The sequence below is a fragment of the Anomaloglossus baeobatrachus genome, chromosome 3, assembly GCF_048569485.1.
Source record: "Anomaloglossus baeobatrachus isolate aAnoBae1 chromosome 3, aAnoBae1.hap1, whole genome shotgun sequence".
NCBI classification, from domain to species: domain Eukaryota; kingdom Metazoa; phylum Chordata; class Amphibia; order Anura; family Aromobatidae; genus Anomaloglossus; species Anomaloglossus baeobatrachus.
This window is the reverse complement of record NC_134355.1, coordinates 227,051,200-227,069,280: the sequence shown is the minus strand read 5'-3', so window position 1 is coordinate 227,069,280 and position 18,081 is coordinate 227,051,200. Positions and strand designations below refer to the sequence as shown.

General features: G+C 44.3%; 1 protein-coding gene across 2 annotated transcripts in view; it reads left to right on the top strand.

Moving 5' to 3' along the window:
• Positions 1–18,081, top strand: part of NTPCR (nucleoside-triphosphatase, cancer-related) — a 287,934-nt gene that overhangs the window by 147,330 nt on the left and 122,523 nt on the right. For both annotated transcript variants that reach the window (XM_075339749.1, XM_075339750.1), the window contains exon 4: positions 1,060–1,269. In XM_075339749.1, coding sequence (XP_075195864.1) covers positions 1,060–1,269 — 210 coding nt within the window. The remainder of the gene's footprint in view (positions 1–1,059; positions 1,270–18,081) is intronic.

The window sequence follows — 18,081 nt, the reverse complement described above, 5'->3', positions numbered from 1 at the left end:
GAAGTTTTTCCAAGAGTGGCGGTGGGACTGTGGAAGATTTGTGGAGTGGAGGCGGAGCTTGGGTGGAGGCGGAGCTGGGGTGGAGCATCAAGGGGGCCCCGAACTTTTGCCAGTATGGGGCCCTGAAATTCCTAGTCAATAAAAAAGAGCAAGCTTCGGCACACTCAATTAAGAGAATATGAAATGAAAAAAAATTTTTCAGGTGATTTTTATTGCAGGGCACAAAAAAAGGTTTATCAATTACACCAACGTTTCAGCTCGTAGAGCTTTTATCAAGGTGATACTAAAAAAGATTTATAAGGACATAGACCATACATTAGATGGATCAATTGGATCAAAACGTGGTTGTGGGATGATGTCTATTGCTGCAATAATACAAGTAGGTGTGAAAAGGAATGGTGATGATGCCAATATACACTGGCAAAAAGTGATGCTGTCCTTGGCAACAGTCCTCAGTGGAAAATAGAAAGTTTGGGAGCTGAAGAGCATGAATCGCCTGTGGCGTCACAGATGGGTATTTTAATGGCAACCGTCAATACAGGCTTAGTGCAATAGGGATCCAATGGAAATCCTAAAGGTAAGTGTGAAAATCTCTCCAGGTTGATTGAACCATATAATGCATATCAGAGATCCTCATTCAAATCAGGCTGTGGTATGCTTCAAGGAGACCATTGGAAATGCTTATGAATGGAGTCATTGGGGAACAGGGAGTGCACGTCTTAAATGCCAGGGGACAGCAGGAGATAAAGTTATAAAGCTTATCTAAAAATTACCTGTTTTAAATGAACATATTTCAAATTCTAAGCTTGGCTTTGTATAATTAAGGTACAATCTTTATTCTTCTCCTACTTGACAATAGCTACCGTTTCTCAATGGTTTGTAGTCTGAGCATGGCTTTTTTTTTTTTTTTTTTACAACTTTTGTAACTTTTGCTTCTGAATCTGATTTTTCTCCAGATCAGCCTTTATGCATGTCTGTAGTATTTTTTTATCCATACAAAACATTACAAAATAATGCGATGCAATCATTTTTAACATGTATAGCGATTTTTTTCCCCAGAATTCAACTACAAACATGTTGCAGAAAAGTGTGTGCGTTATTGATGAAATTGGAAAAATGGAGCTACTTAGTCAACAATTTACTTTGGCTGTGAAAAAAATCTTGAATAACCAGTCAACTGTGGTGTTTGGAACTTTACCCTTATCCAGAGGAAGATCTCTACCATTTGTTGAAGAAATAAAACATAGACAAGATGTTAAGCTGTTTACTGTAGGTATTTTTTTTTTTTACATATTTAATACATGGTTTTGGATACAAACTTGCCTACATTTTAATTTAGCATGATATTGTCTTTTAAATAATGTAATTTGTGTTTATTTTGCCCTTAGTCAAACTTAGTTTGAGGACCTTCCCGACATTGAGCATGCCGGTACGTCCTATTTTGCATATTATTCCAGCAAATGGACCTATCGATATGTCCCTGGCAATTATGTGCTCTCAGAAGCTGTGCACACACAATTGCTTAAATGATAGCCAAGCTCCGGCTGTCAGAGCCAGGGATGGTGCCCGCACTGCTATTAGCTTTTTAACCCTCTTAATGTCCAGATGAGTATTGATCACAGCATTTAGAAGGTTGAGAGAAGGAGCTCACTCCTCACTCACTCCTTCACTCACACCTGATTAGAACCCCTACAATGCGATCATGATGGCCGGATGGTTGCCATGACAACTGGAGGTCAAATAATTACCTCCTGGTCTGTCAGCTGTGGTAGCCTCTTAGACCATGCCAAATACATGGTCTAAAAGGCATTGGGCAGGTTTTACACTTATAGGTCTAATGCATGTGCATTGCAATAATAAATAATAAAAGTTAAAGTCCCATAAAAGGAATAAGTAAAAAAGGTAAAAAAAAAAGTACAAGAAACTATCACAATATTGAAACCCAGCCCTACTAAATAAAGGCTACCCCCCCCCCCAAAATAGTACTCCAATAACTATGAATATTATGAAATATTAACAAAAAATGAACACTTTTGGTATTGCTTCGTTAATAACAACCCGATCTATAAAAATGTCATGCTAGTTAACCCCTTCAGTGAACACCGTAAAAAAAAACTGTAGCAATTTTTTTTTTAAAACCACAGGAAAAAACATAATAATAATGTCAAATGTAAATAAATATGGGATCCCTGAAAAGGTCAACAAGCCCCCAGTCAGCTTTGTCAGTTGAAAAATAAAAATTCTTAGAGTATGGCAATACAAAAAAGAAAAAAATCTAATGTATAAAGCTGAGTGCACGTGTGTATGTGTGTGTGTATGTGAATGTATGTATGTCCGCTAAAGGAATCCACACCGTCGCATTTACAATCACAAAATTTTGCACAGACACCCCATGTGAGTCAGGGAATGTCATACACTATGTTTTGACGGGAAAATTTAACCCCGCGCTTAACAGTTACTCTTCAGAAAACCTGCCTCCATTAAAGTCAATGGAGCTGTGACCTAAGATTATTAATAGCAGCTGTGATTGGTTGCTATAGGAACAAAGGACATTCATAGCATAAGAAGCTTATGTGTGAGCTAATAACAGGTCGGTGGGGAGATAGAGAAAGACAATCAAAGAGGCAGACAGACAGACAGGCACAGACATTGAAAGAGGCAGACAGACAGACATACAGGCACAGACAGGGAAAGAAACAGAGGCAGACAAATACAAACGGGGAAAGAGACAGACGGGGAAAGAGACAGACACAGATATATCAAGAGACAGATAGAGACAGATATAGACATACACAGAGAGACAGACAGAAAGACATACACAGAGATAGAGAGACACAGCGACTGATACAAAGAGACAGAGACACACATGGATAGAGACAGACAGACAGACACACAGAGACAGACAGACACACAGAGACAGACAGACACACAGAGACTAGGAGAGAGACAGTTACTATCCTGGACAACACCTGAGTACTACAGCTAGTGTATATATAAATGTTATCACTGTAATCTTACTGACCCAAGGAATAAAGCTGTCTTCTCACTTTTACCAAATCGTGAACTGCTTAAAAAAGGAAGAAAAAAAACCCCAAATCCTGAATTTCTGTTTATTGTTCGTTCTAATTCCCAAAAATCTGAATAAGAAGCTATGAAAAAATATTATGTGCCTGAATATGGTAACAAGAAGGCCCTGTCCGCACATGTGCTTTTTTTTCTTGCGTTTTAAACTGCACTGTGTCAATAACAAAATGCATACGTTTTGCTTTCCCAGCAAAGTCTATGAGAAATCAGAATTTGCGTCCACACGTTGCTTTTTTTAGGCAGCATTTCGTTTGACAGTTTGACAAATATTTGTCAAAATTGTTACCTAAAAAAAAAAAAAAATCATAATGTCACTTCTTCATTGCGTTAAGGTTGCATTTTCTCAATCTCAAAACGCACTGTTTAAAACGTGGCAGAAACACATCGAAAATGCAAGCGTTTTTACCGCTTTTTTTGTCAAACGCAGTGTTTGCATTTGTTACAACGTTGTAGTTTAGTTGTCAAGCCTGAACACAGACGTGTGGACATAGCATTAAAATGTTAACTCATGTTGCAGAAATCAAATCCTCACATGAATGTCGGCAGAAAAATAGAAAGATTTTAGGTCTCAAAATATGGACGCAAAAACTTTTTTAAAGTGTTTTAGTGTATGATAGTAGCCAAATATAAAAACCTGATATAAATCTAGTATCGCTGTAATCATAATGACCTGAAGAATAAGTAGTCTTATCACTTATATCGCATGAAGAATGGCATAAAAAAATAGATAAAACTAATTCTTGAACAGCTGTTGATTTGTTCATTTTGTCTCTCAAAGATCCTCTGCTCTACGCTGAGCGCTTAAGTGAGGTTTTCTGTGTAAATTTCTGAAATACTTGATTCGGATGGAATCCTGGAAGCAAAATTCACTATACTGAGGTAGAGGGAGTCACTCTGTACTGTGTCTGGCCTATGATCCAGTGGTGTCTGTATTTTTCAGCGTGCATAAAAACACGGTCGGCCACAGTTTTTTGAACATCTGAAAAGACAGAAACTGCCAAACGGAAGTCAGACAGAGACCAATGTATCTCTGCTGCATAATTATAGTGAATTAATCAATCAGGGGTTTCATCTGAATCATAATTTGAATATTTACAGTAGATGTACAGTTCAAATATGAGAAAATATACATCTTTTTCCTCAAAAAAGGGAGAGCCCATGTCCATAGTAAACAATTCATTTTTATTAAGTAAATAGAAACAATCTATTCAATGCACCACACAATAAAATGAGATATATGCAGGAAAAATACCAATACAAAAGGGCAAGCAGCATTATTTATATTGCACGTGACTTTGTCCATAAATGAACATATAAAATGACTGGTGCTAAAGTCCACCTGAAGCTACGGACATAAAAAGTTAAACCAGTAGCCATACCATACATACAAAGTGTCTTAGTGCATATACATTGCACATATCCCTTACATAGAGAGGCTACTACAGTATGTAACTGCAATTCCAAAACGGAACTGTAAGCCCGTCACTGCTAGTACTACAAGTAAAACACGTGCTACCACCCAGCACGTAAGAAATCCATGCTGGCGGCATAAACAGCTGATCTAAGGAGCTATCCCAGCTCCGATATATCTGCCATCAGAATTGATTCCACATGGTTAAGTACAGTGTATCAACAATATTCGCTAGTTTGCAATAATAACCATGAATTAAGTTTAGAATATGAATTACCTGGGTGGAAAAGTGTGCTTGTGCTGCTGTCCTATTCCCTGACTTACGTTTCGCTAACCCGGCTTCTACAGGGGGCGTGCCGGGCTAGAGGAAACGCTAAGATTAAATGCACACGCAGAGCCAATCGGGGGAGATGTTAGCGCTTACGTCAACCGTCCCTCCTCCCTCATTGAATCAGACTTCCTGCAAGGCGGCTTTGGAACGCAACCTGCGTATCACACACAGGAACTGTGCAGCGACGCAGGTAGGTCCCAAAATATGCGCCCTGCATTTGGTTTCGGGAGAGTTTTGGCCGCACAAGCGCATAACCCCGATGGCAAATCCTTGCGAGGCATATTAGAATAGATAATAACAGTATCAGCAAGATGTGGGGGATTTTGAGAGCAATAGGATTTTTTGATGGCAGGGAAGGAAAGTAGATCAGAGTATTAATCGATCTAGAAGCTCTTCAATTCAATCCCTACCATCTAGTGTGGCGAGTAGCAGCACTTCGACTGAACAAGGTCACACATTTAATATACGCTCTAGGAATAAGCAGAAGTTTGGAAAACGCACTTATGACATTTTTCACAAGGATAACTCTGGAGATCAACAACAATTGAAGGTAATCAATTTATCACAACAAGAGTTATCTGATGTACATGTTACCATTTTGAGTAAAGGGTTGTCTTTTTCTCCTTCACGCTCGGCAGACCCGTTCACGTCCATAAAAGATCTGCACCTTTTCTCTAGAAAGTTGTTCTTCAAAAGGCTGTACAGTAAATCTGCACATGTGGAGGAGCTTTTTTCTACACAAGAAAGGGAGGCTTTGGCTACACTCCAGTCATTGGAGGAAGAAAGCGAACCCCAGGTGGTGAGTACCTTTCCTCATGTACTCTTAAAAAAAAGTCTACTAAATTTCCTTTGTTTAATTCATGTCCTGTGATTGAAATTTTCACCAAAATGGTGTCTAAGGAATTCCAAGAAAGATTTTCCAGCAACTCTGGCCTTATGAATCTGACCAAACAAGAAAGGGGAGCATTGGAGGAGTTGCAATCATGGGATGATGTGTTGTTCAAACCCGCCGACAAAGGCGGGAACATGGTAATATGGCCAATTGCCATGTATGAACGACAGACGTACAAGTTATTGAATGTCCGCCAATGCTATAAAAAATTGATATCTAACCCTCTCCCTACTTTCCAGGAGGAATTGCTTTCTACTCTCACGGTGGCTTTTGAAAGGGGGATCATACCCAAGAAACTAATGGAGCATATTAAAAATCTACACCCTCGTTTGGCGACATTCTATCTTATCCCTAAAGTGCACAAGAATATAACGGATCCTCCTGGAAGGCCCATCGTGGCGGGTAATGGTGGCCTGTGTGAGGTCATCTGCAGTATTATTGACCATTATTTACAACCATTGGTCATGGAGTTGTCATCATTTATCAAGGACACGACATCGGCCTTGCGTAGATTGGACAATATTCAACTTAGTCCGAATATGGTTCTCGTCACGGCCGATGTCGAGTCCTTGTACACGCCTATCAAGCATGCAGATAGCCTTCAGGCAGTTTCGTTTTTTTTTTCGAAATAGTACTATTGATGGGGATATGGTTGAGCTGCTGTTGCTGCTCCTTGAATTTGTGTTGACACACAATGTGTTTACCTTTGATCAGAAAATTTTCCTGCAAGTACAAGGTACAGCGATGGGGGCGGCGTGCGCCCCCTCTTATGCCAACTTATTTTTGGGGGCATGGGAGCGGGACATTTTCATGGGGGAGACCATCCCAGGTTGTAGTGGCATCCATAATTGGATGCGCTACATTGACGACATTCTGTTTATCTGAGATGGTGCCCCCAATGATCTTAATGAGGTAATGCATAGTCTGAACAACAATGATCAAAATATAAGACTTACATTCAAGCAGGGCAGAGAATTGGATTTCTTGGATATCCTAATTAAAGCACAAGATAACGGCTTCCTATCCACTTCCATTTTTAGGAAAAGCACTGCCAAAAACAGCCTTCTTCATGCATCTTCCTCGCATCCCAAATCAGTAATTTTAGGAATACCGATGGGACAATTTTTAAGAACAAGGAGAATTTGTTCTGATTTGGAAACTTTTGATCAACAATCGGGCCAATTAGCACAACGTTTTTTGGAGAGGGGGTATAACAAGAAGGTCATCAGAAAAGGATAAGAAAAGGATTGAGCCAAGCAGGCCCCCAGGAGTATGTTACTGTTTCCCAATGATCATCAAACTCTGGATCACATTGACAATAGGAAGGAACAAGCTAAACAGGTGCGGTTTATAACCACATATCATAATCGATGGGGCGAGATGAGAGACATTATATCCAAACATTGGGGAATTTTATGTTCAGATCCAATTTTGAAAAGGGTATTGCCCCCAAAACCACTTATTACGGCGAGGAGGTCAAGGAATTTGAAGGATACATTGGTGCAAAGCCATTTTGACCCCCAGTTGGGAGATAAAAGGATGGTTCCGGTATCCGATCAGGGCTTTCTCCCGTGCGGCCTGTGCAATTGCAACCCCCACTCCCTGAAGGTCAGGGCCATCGATCAGGTGGTGCTTGGCATAAGGGGAGGTGATTTGGGTAAACTATTGGCTAGAGTAGAAAGCCGTTGGATTTTCCAGCTGGGCACTCTTAGCCCACAGGGCCTCAATGAGACCCTGGGATTTGGGGCTTTTTTGTGAGGCATTTCCTGTGTTGATTCGCCATATCCTTATTTTTAATTGTTTTTAATGATAAATTTTAATGTTTGTGTTTTGGGTGTGGGGAAACCTAAGATATTGTTTTATTAAAGCCGTTTTTAATCACTTAATTCTTCTTTAAAATAACATGTATATGTGTATATGTAATTCGTATTCTAACTTAATTCATGGTTATTATTGCACCCTAGCGAATATTGTTGATACACTGTACTTAACCATGTGGAATCGATTCTGACGGCAGATATATCGGAGCTGGGATAGCTCCTTAGATCAGCTGTTGTTAATGCCGCCAGCATGGATTTCTTACATGCTGGGTGGTAGCACGTGTTTTACTTGTAGTACTAGCAGTGACGGGCTTACAGTTCCGTTTTGGAATTGCAGTTACATACTGTAGTAGCCTCTCTATGTAAGGGTTGTGTGCAATGTATATGCACTAAGACAGTTTGTATGTATGGTATGCCTACTGGTTTAACTTTTTATGTCCGTAGCTTCAGGTGGACTTTAGCACCAGTCACTTTATATGTTCATTTATGGACACTGTCACGTGCAATATAAATAATGCTGCTTGCCCTTTTGTATTGGTATTTTTCCTGCATATATATCATTTTATTGTGTGGTGCACTGGATATTGATTGTTTCTATTTACTGAATAAAAATGAATTTTTTACTATGGACATGGGTTCTCCCTTTTTTGAGGAAATAGATGTATATTTTCTCATATTTCAACTACATTTGATGTTGGGAGTGTCCTCTGATATAAATTGACCTCTTTTCATGTTGATAAGTAGATGTACAGTGCCTTGCGAAAGTATTCAGCCCCCTTGCATTTTTCAACCTTTTCCCACATTTCAGGCTTCAAACGTAAAGATAAACATTTTAATGTTATGGTGAATAGTCAACAAGTGGGACACAATTGTGAAAATTCAAGGGGGCCAAATACTTTCGCAAGGCACTTTAAATCCCAATGTTAGCGGTCAGTGTGGAGCACAGAATTAATGTAAAGCAAAATGTTGCATAAAATGTTCCCAATGAAGCTTGAACTCATTTTCCAAAAAAATACAAACAAAAAACGTCGCCTCTCAAGTCCATCCTGTATTAACAGAAAGACAGAGGGTTTTCATGATGCTGATAGCAGAAAGGCTTCCTCCAACCCCCAAAAGAAATACAGCCAAATATGAGCTCCAAAATGGCTGTCCCCCTTCCAAGCCCCACTGTGTGCCTAAAATGCAGTTAGTGTCAATATGTTTCTCAGTACAGTAGCGAGGAGAAACCACTTAATTACTCGTTATTGGGCACAATGTACGAGCACTACAATATACGGGTGCTACAATATACGGGCACTACAATGGCATATTTGCAATTTTATTCTCCGACATCCTCTCTTCGTTACTGGAAATTGCCCATAAAGCCACAATTGTCAGTACACCTGTAGATGAATTCCCAGAGGCGTGTAATTTAAAAATGGGGATACTTGGGAGGAATTCTGCTCTGATGGCACCTAGGGGCTCTGCAAATGGAGTTTTCAAACTATTCTAGGAAAATCTGGTCTCCAAAAGAAAAATAGCGTTCCTTCCCTCCCGAGCCTTGCCATGTGGCCAAATAGTATTATAGAACCACATGTAGGGTATTTCCATGTTCATTAGAAATTGTGTAACAAATTTTGGTGCCATTTTTTTACCTATTTCCTCTTGTGAAAGTGTAAAATCTGGGGTTAAAACAAAATTTTACTGTGAAAAATGTAATTGTTTTCTTTACTGCCCAATAATATAAAATTCTGTGAAGCACCTGTAATGTCAGTATATTCAATGCACCCCAGATCAATTGTTTGAAAGGTGTTGTTTGTAAAATAGTGTGATTTATGCGGGAATCTGCTGTCCTGACTAGAGATGAGCGAACCGGTCGCGGTTCGGCTCGAGTTCGGTTCGCCGAACGGAGGTCTCGTTCGAGTTCGGTTCGTCGAATGTTCGACGAACCGAACTCTAACCGCATAGAAAACAATGGGAGGCAATCACAAACACATAAAAACACCTAGAAAACACCCTCAAAGGTGTCCAAAAGGTGACAAACAACTCACAACACAACACAAACACATGGGAAAGTGACAAGGACATATACTCATGCGAAAACAAAAGAGCTGGACAAGGAAAAAGAGGAGGAGACACAGATATAGGCATGGCACGCCCTTCTAAAATCATGTAAAATACCGCAAGGTGACTCCAAGCGGAGTTTCCCTTTTTTCCAAAAATTGGGCCACACACACACCCACCCCTTCAGTGGCAGCACTTGTGCCCCAGTTGTACACTTCACAGCTAGATTTGCATCAAGCACATTCAAAAATACGCCATACTTAACCGTCCCCAGGATGACCCCGGGGTAGGTAGCAAAGTCTTTCCTGATCCCAGCTCTGTGCATCTTGGATCATTTTTAAAAACAATGTAAGCAAGGGTTACTCCAAGCGGAGTCTCCCTTTTGTTTTCCAAAAATTGGGCCACACAGACACTAACCCCTTCAGTGGCAGCACTTGTGCCCTAGTTGTACACTTCACAGGTAGATTTGCATCAAGCACATTCAAAAATACGCCATACTTAACCGTCCCCAGGATGACATCGGGGTAGGTAGAAAAGTCTTTGCTGAACCATGACTTGTTCATCTTGGCTCCTTTTAAAAACACAGCAAGCAAGGGTTACTCCAAGCGGAGTCTCCCTTTTTTTTTTCCAAAAATTGGGCCCCACACACACCCACCCCTTCAGTGGCAGCACTTGTGCCCCAGTTGTACACTTCACAGCTAGATTTGCATCAAGCACATTCAAAAATACGCCATACTTAACCGTCCCCAGGATGACCCCGGGGTAGGTAGCAAAGTCTTTCCTGATCCCAGCTCTGTTCATCTTGAATCATTTTTAAAAACAATGTAAGCAAGGGTTACTCCAAGCGGAGTCTCCCTTTTGTTTTCCAAAAATTGGGCCACACAGACACCCCATCAGTGGCAGCACTTGTGCCCTAGTTGTACACTTCACAGCTAGATTTGCATCAAGCACATTCAAAATACACAAGCATTTACTCTCTGCAGGATGACACAGGGGTAGTAAATTCCTTGCGGATCCATGACTTGTTCATTTTGATGAACGTTAGTCTGTCCACATTGTCACTTGACAGACGCGTGCGCTTATCTGTCAGCACACACCCAACAGCACTGAAGACACGTTCAGAGACAACGCTGGCAGCTGGACACGACAAAATCTCCAAGGCGTAAGTGGAGAGCTCTGGCCATTTTTCAAGATTTGAAGCCCAAAATGAGCAAGGCTCCATTTGCAAATTCATGGCATCGATGTTCATTTGGAGATACTCCTGTATCATCCTCTCCAGCCGTTGACTATGTGTCAGACTTGTTGTCTCTGGTGGCCTTGCAAAGGAGGGTCTAAAAAAATTATGAAAAGATTCAATAAAATTGCTGTTACCAGCACCAGATACGGTGCTACTGGTACGGGTAGACTGTTGAAGATGACGAGACCGTCCCATGTTTGTCAAGTTACAACTGGGAGATTCACTCCCTGCACCTGCACAGTTGTTTGGTGGAAAAGCCGAGCTAAGATCGAGTAACAGCTTCTGCTGATACTCCTGCATACGTGCGTCCCTTTCTATGGATGGAATTATGTCACAAAATTTGGACTTGTACCGGGGATCTAATAGTGTGGCAAGCCAGTAGTCATCATCACTTCTAATTTTGACAATACAAGGGTCATGTTGGAGGTAGTGCAGCAGGAAGGCACTCATGTGTCTTGCGCAGCCATGCGGACCAAGCCCACGCTGTGTTTGTGGCATAGAGGTGCTAACCGTTCTTTCTTCCTCTGACATCTCCCCCAACCTCTTTCAACTGAAATTTGACCAAGGTCTCCCTCATCTGCTGAGTCTTCCATGTCCATGGACAATTCGTCCTCCATTTCTTCATGTTCTCCTGCACCTTCCTCAACATTTCGCCTGCTACCATGCGCCCTTGTTGATCCCTGTCCCCCATGGTCCCATGCCTGCCGCGTTGGTGATGATGAACGTCTGGACCTTGGTGATGTTGTTGTGTCTTGCGCATATGAATCCTCCTGTAGTTCCTCCCCTTCCTGTTGTCCCACCCCCTGACTCCGAATAGTGTTTAGCGTGTGCTCCAGCATGTAAATGACTGGAATTGTCATGCTGATAATGGCATTGTAAGCGCTAAACATATTCGTCGCCATGTCGAAACTGTGCAGAAGGGTGCATAGGTCCTTGATCTGAGACCACTCTATCAGGGTGATCTTCCCCACCTCTGCATCTCGTTGGCCCAGGCTATATATCATGACGTATTGCACCAGGGCTCGGCGGTGCTGCCACAGTCGCTGTAACATGTGGAGAGTCGAATTCCAGCGTGTCGCCACATCGCATTTCAGGCGATGAACCGGCAGGCCGAAAGACTTCTGGAGCGATGCAAGTCGCTCAGCTGCGGCGGTTGAACGGCGGAAGTGAGCAGACAGTTTTCGTGCCCTGGTCAGAAGGCCATCTAGGCCGGGATAGTGTGTTAAAAATTGCTGGACAACAAGGTTCACCACGTGAGCCATACAAGGTACGTGTGTCACCTTGCCCAGGCGAAGGGCCGCACCCAGGTTTGCAGCATTGTCGCACACGGCCTTACCAGGCTGCAGGTTGAGTGGAGACAACCATTTATTAAACTCAGTCTCCAGAGCTGCCCACAATTCAGCCGCTGTGTGACTCCTATTTCCAAGACATGTCAAGCTAAAGACCGCCTGATGCGTTGCACTCTGCTGCCAGCATAGTAATGAGGGGTGCGTGATTCCTTCTGCGCAGTGAGAACGCTGGTGGCCTGACCAGGCAGGCTTGGGGCGGAGGTGGAGGACCCAGATGAGGTGGAGGAGGCAGAAACAGTGGCGGAACTTGGACAGACAGAGGATTGACACACAAGTCGTGGTGACGGCAAGACTTGTGCAGCAGACCCTTCACCATCTATCACCATAGTTACCCAGTGCCCAGTCAGCGACATGTAACGTCCCTGTCCATGCTTACTGGTCCAAGTATCGGTGGTGAAATGCACCCGTTGACACACAGAGTTTCTCAAGGAAGCGGTGATGTTGTGTGCGACATGCTGGTGTAGCGCGGGCACACCTTTCTTAGAGAAGTAGTGGCGACTGGGCATCTGGTACTGGGGCACAGCGACAGACATAAGGTCTCTAAAATCCTGTGTGTCCACCAGGCGGAAAGGCAGCATTTCGGTAGCCAAGAGCTTACAGAGGGATAAAGTCAACCTCTTAGCTTTGTCATGGGTCGCATGAAATGGCCTTTTATTTGTCCACATCTGAGGGACAGAGATCTGGCTGCTGTGTGTAGATGGTGTTGAGTAGCGTGTCCCTGGAAAAATGCAGGTTTGTGAGGAAAGTGCAGGCGGAGACATGATGTTGCCTTCATCCAACGTTGGTGCTATCGATGTCTGAGAGAGCTGTACACACGCACTTGTTTCCCCTTCCAAACCAACTGACGACCTACCAAGCAAACTGCCTGTTGCGGTTACAGTGGTGGAAGTTGTGCATGGAAAACCAGGTGTGACAGCTGTCCCCACAGTCCTAGAAGATGAAGAGCGCGCGGATGCACTGGAAGGGGCAGGCGGTGGATGGTTCGCTCCTCTAGGCCGCATTGCAGGACGGTGAGCTTCCCACTGGGACATATGATATTTATTCATGTGACGATTCATGGAAGAAGTTGTCAAACTGCTGAGGTTTTGCCCTCTACTACCAGAATCACGACAAATTTTACAGATCACATAATTTGGGCGATCTTTTGCTATGTCAAAAAAGGACCCGCCTAGGCAAGGCTTAGAGGGCATGCGACCTGCTGATCCACCCGACTAGTGCTCAGAGGCACAGTGGTGGCTGAGGATGCAGTTGTAGACGTGCTACCAGTACTCCGACTCTGTCCAGGAAGGCGCAAGGTAACTTCGTCGTCAGTTGCATCCTCCTCCACCGTCTGTTGACCTCCTCAAGGGCCTGACTGTGGGTTGACAGTAGGTGGGATCTAGAACTTCCTCATCAATTGTTGTGTTTGCACTCCCTTCACACTCAGACCGAGCCTCTTCTTGCCCTGACCGACTATTTAAATTGTCATCCCAATCTGGTATCTGCGTCTCATCGTCATCAGTATGTTCCTCATTGTCTATAACAACAGGTGTTACAGTTTGTGAAAAAGCGTCAACATTATGCTCAGAAATTTGGTCCTCACGGCCTGAATCAGAGTCACAAAGGTTCTGGGCATCACTGCAGACCATTTCCTGGTCTGTACTCACTGTAGCTTGGGAGCAGACTTCTGATTCTCAGGCTATAGTGTGACTGAACAGCTCTGCAGACTCAGCCATCTCAGTTCCACCATACTGTGCAGGGCGGATGGAGACTTCAGAGCTGGGAGAATGCAAGTGTGATTGGGATGACAACTCAGAGGACTGGTGTTTTTTGGATGCGGTAGTTGAGGTGGCGGAGAGGCCACTTGTTGGACCACTTGAGATCCATTCAAGCATTTTCCTTTTTTGGCCATCATCTACCTTTGTTCCAGTTGTTCGTGTCCGTAAAAAAGGGAGCACATCGGATTGTCCACGGTAAGTAGTAGACATCTTACTTTTGCTGGAATATGGTCTATCTTCAGAAGATGTTAATGGAGCTTTGCCACCTTCCCCACAGACAAACCCTTTTTTTCCTTTTCCAACACGCCTCTTCCCCTTTCCACCAGTATCTGTCATTTTGCCACTCATTTTGATTGCGACAAGATTGTGCACTTAAAATGTGGTATTGAGAGGTGGTGTAGATTGCAGCGGTGGGCTATCTTTATTAACAGCAGAATAAACAACAATAACTATCCCTGACAATGCAACTATGGCCCTTAAACAGGCAGCATAGTTTGCTAGTATAATGGCTTAGTAACAATGAGTTTGAGTGTGCAAAGGGCAGGAGGGTACAGTGGCAGGGTTGTGGGTCTGGGTAGAGGAAAGGAAGCCTCCCTTTAGATCCCTCCTAATGGGGAAATGCAGCGAGGAAATCCCTGATCTTAGCTACACAGATGCTGTCATCTTGTGTAGCTGTTAAAATCTGTTTTCACGGACCTGACTGTCACCTATGGCTCTGACCCTGCCGGTATTAGCCCTTAATAGGACCAATAGAAACTTCTATCCCTATTCTGTATAGCGCTCTGTATAGAGCGTACACAGCAGTATCGGAGACAGGAGCTACGCCAGTGGTGACTGACACCAAGACGCAGAAGGCAGATAATGGCGTGCTGGAGGAAAATGTCCGTTTTTAGAATGCATGGACATGTGACATGGACATCCTATCACACATGCCGTTGCTTCTCTGGCTAAAAGTCCACTTAGCTGTGTGTGTGTCTGGGATTGGCCGACATGCTGGCCCGCCCCACTACACGCGTACGCTTAGGGAAGGAAGACAAGGGAAAAAAAAAAATGGCGATCGCCATTATCCAAACAGCAGTGATCTGAATTCGCTGTTCCCGCACACTATACGCTGAAATTTCATAATAGTGTGAGTCACAGAGTGACTTACACTATTACAGCGGAAAGCCAGCTAGTAATTAGCTTTAGTTATGAGCGAGCATGCTTGTTACTACTCGGTACTCGCACGAGTATCACTGTACTCGGGCTACTCGGCGGGGACCGAGTAATCTCGCGATACTCGTGCTGTACTCGTGGTCTTCATCCCTGCATGTGGGCGCTCTTTTGAGAGCCAGCCCTCATGCAGGGATTGGCTGGCAGACCACTGCAATGCCACAGCCCTGTTAGTTGTGGAATTGCAGTGATTGGCCGGCCCGCACAGCGTGACCGAGCCTTTATACCGGCGGGCGCGCTGTGCTCTGCTCACAGCCATCCAGACAGTCAGTGCAGGGAGAGTGTTGCTGCTTCAGGGAAAAGTTTGCGGCCCTTTATAGCTATTTCCGTAGCAGGGCTGCAAACAGTGTGACCAGAAGTCCTTCTCAGGACTATTCTAGTTGTATACAGGCAGGCAGGGTATAGCCAGGTCGGAGTACAGTAGCAGAGTCCTTCTCATGACTATTGTTGCTATATACAGGCAGGGTATAGCCAGGTCGGAATACAGGCTAGTGACCAGAAGAGTCCTTGTCAGGACTATTGTAGCAGTATACAGGCAGGCAAGCAGGCAGGCAGGGTATATAGCCATTCCTAGTGGTGACCGTATACCAGCCTTCATCATATCTGGGGCTGATGTACACAGCCTAAAACAGTCCAGATAGTGTCAGACTTCTCAGTAATTTTTGCTCCTAAAAACCTGTTAGGTTCTTAATGCGTCCGAGCTTGCATTTAAAAACCGCACGTGTGTGCCTGTCGGTGGCAGCGTACAGGTGCACTTGTGTGCGTTTTTCACAAACTATTATATAACGCACAAGTGTAGTGTATAATACACGTCAGTCAGCAGTGGCTGATAGTGTCAGACTTCTCAGTAATTGTCGCTCCTGAAAACCTGTTAGGTTCTTAGTGCGTCCGTGCTTGCATTTAAAAACCGCACGTGTGTGCCTGTCGGTGGCAGCGTACAGGTGCACTTGTGTGCGTTTTCACAAACTATTATATAACGCACAAGTGTAGTGTATAATACACGTCAGTCAGCAGTGTCTGATAGTGTCAGACTTCTCAGTAATTGTCGCTCCTAAAAACCTGTTCTTATTGCGTCCGTGCTTGCATTTAAAAACCGCACGTGTGTGCCTGTCGGTGGCAGCGTCAGGCTCCATATTGTCCCTGGATAGAGATGTGCATGAGGGCCTCAAAACATTGTTCCCATTGCAAAGGAGCGGGTCTCCTGTCGTTGTAATGCCCATTCTGAAAGAATGGGCGAAAAAATTTACCACTGGGGGTATACCTGAAACAACGGCCTAACTATTGTAACGGTCATCATGATGGCGCATGAGGAGAAGGAGGAGCAGTCCAGCGATTAGCCAAAGTCCAGAAGTGTGTTACCATGGGTGAGTGGAGGTGCATGGCAAATTCCCGTTACAAACTTTAACTTCCGCTGTCATTTGCTGGTGGTGTGGTGAAGTCTGGCCCAATCCAACCCTTGTTCATCTTGATCAGAGTCAGCCTGTCAGCATTTTCAGTTGACAGGCGGGTGCGTTTATCTGTAATGATTCCACCTGCGGCACTAAAAACACGCTCTGACAAAACGCTAGCGGCAGGGCAGGCCAGGACTTCCAAGGCGTAGAGAGCCAATTCATGCCACGTGTCCAGCTTGGATACCCATTAATTGTAAGGCACAGAGGAATGTCGGAGTACAGTTGTTTGATCTGCAAGGTACTCCTTGAGCATCTGGGCAAACTTAGGATTTCTTGTGGCACTACCCCGCACCTCAGGGGCTGTAGTATGTGAGGGGCTGAGAAAACTGTCCCACATCTTAAAGACTGTTCCCCTACCTCTGGCGGATTGGACTTGTGCCCCTCTCGGCTGTACGCCTTGGTTGTCCACTGATTCCTGACCTATGCCGCTAGCGTTTTGTGAGGGGAATGCTTTGCCTACTTCCGTGACTATGGCCTTCTGGAACTGCTGCATTTTGCCTGACCTCTCCGCCTCGGGAATAAGAGACATAAAGTTCTCCTTTTAGCGTGGGTCTAACAGTGTTACCAACCAGTAATGATTGTCGGCCAAGATGTTCTTAACGCGAGGGTCACGAGACAGGCAGCTTACCATAAAGTCAGCCATGTGTGCCAGACTCTTAACAGCCATCACTTCAGTATCCTGACCAACACGATGACTGAACATGCTGTCCTCCTCCTCCTCCTCCTCCTCCTCCTCCTCATCATCATCTACCCTGTCCTCTGGCCAGCCACGCTGAACCGAGGATATGACTGCATGTCAAATCCTCAATTTGGCCAGAGAGTTGCTCCATGTCTTCATCCTCCTCCTCGTCATAGTCCTCCACTGCACCTTGTGATGAGACGAGGCTGGGCTGTGTGTTATCACCCACACCCACTACTGTTTCTTGCTCAAACTCATCGCGCTCCGCCTGCAATGCATCATGGTTGTTTTTTGAGCAGAGACCATTTTAGAAGGCAGAGAAGCAGTATGGTGACGCTAATAATGTCGTCATCGCCGCTCACCATCTTGGTGGAGTCCTCAAAGTTTTGGCGGATGGTACATAGGTCGGACATCCATCTCCACTCCTCAGGTGTTATGTGTGGAGTTTGACCCATTTCCCGACGGCTTAGGTGATGCAGGTACTCAACAACTGCCCTCTTCTGCTCACATATCCTGACCAACATGTGCAGAGTTGAATTCCTACGCGTGGGGACATCACACACCAGTCTGTGAGCCGGAAGATGCAAATGGCGCTGAAAGCCAGCAAGGCCGGCTGAAGCAGTAGGTGACTTTCGAAAATGTGCAGACAGGCGGCAAACGTTTACCAGCAGATCAGACAGCTCTGGGTATGACTTTAGAAACCGCTGAACCACGAGGTTGAGCACACGGGCCACACATGGAACATGTGTCAGCTGGCCTCGCCTCAAAGCCGCCACCAGGTTCCGGCCATTGTCACACACAACCTTTCCTGGCTT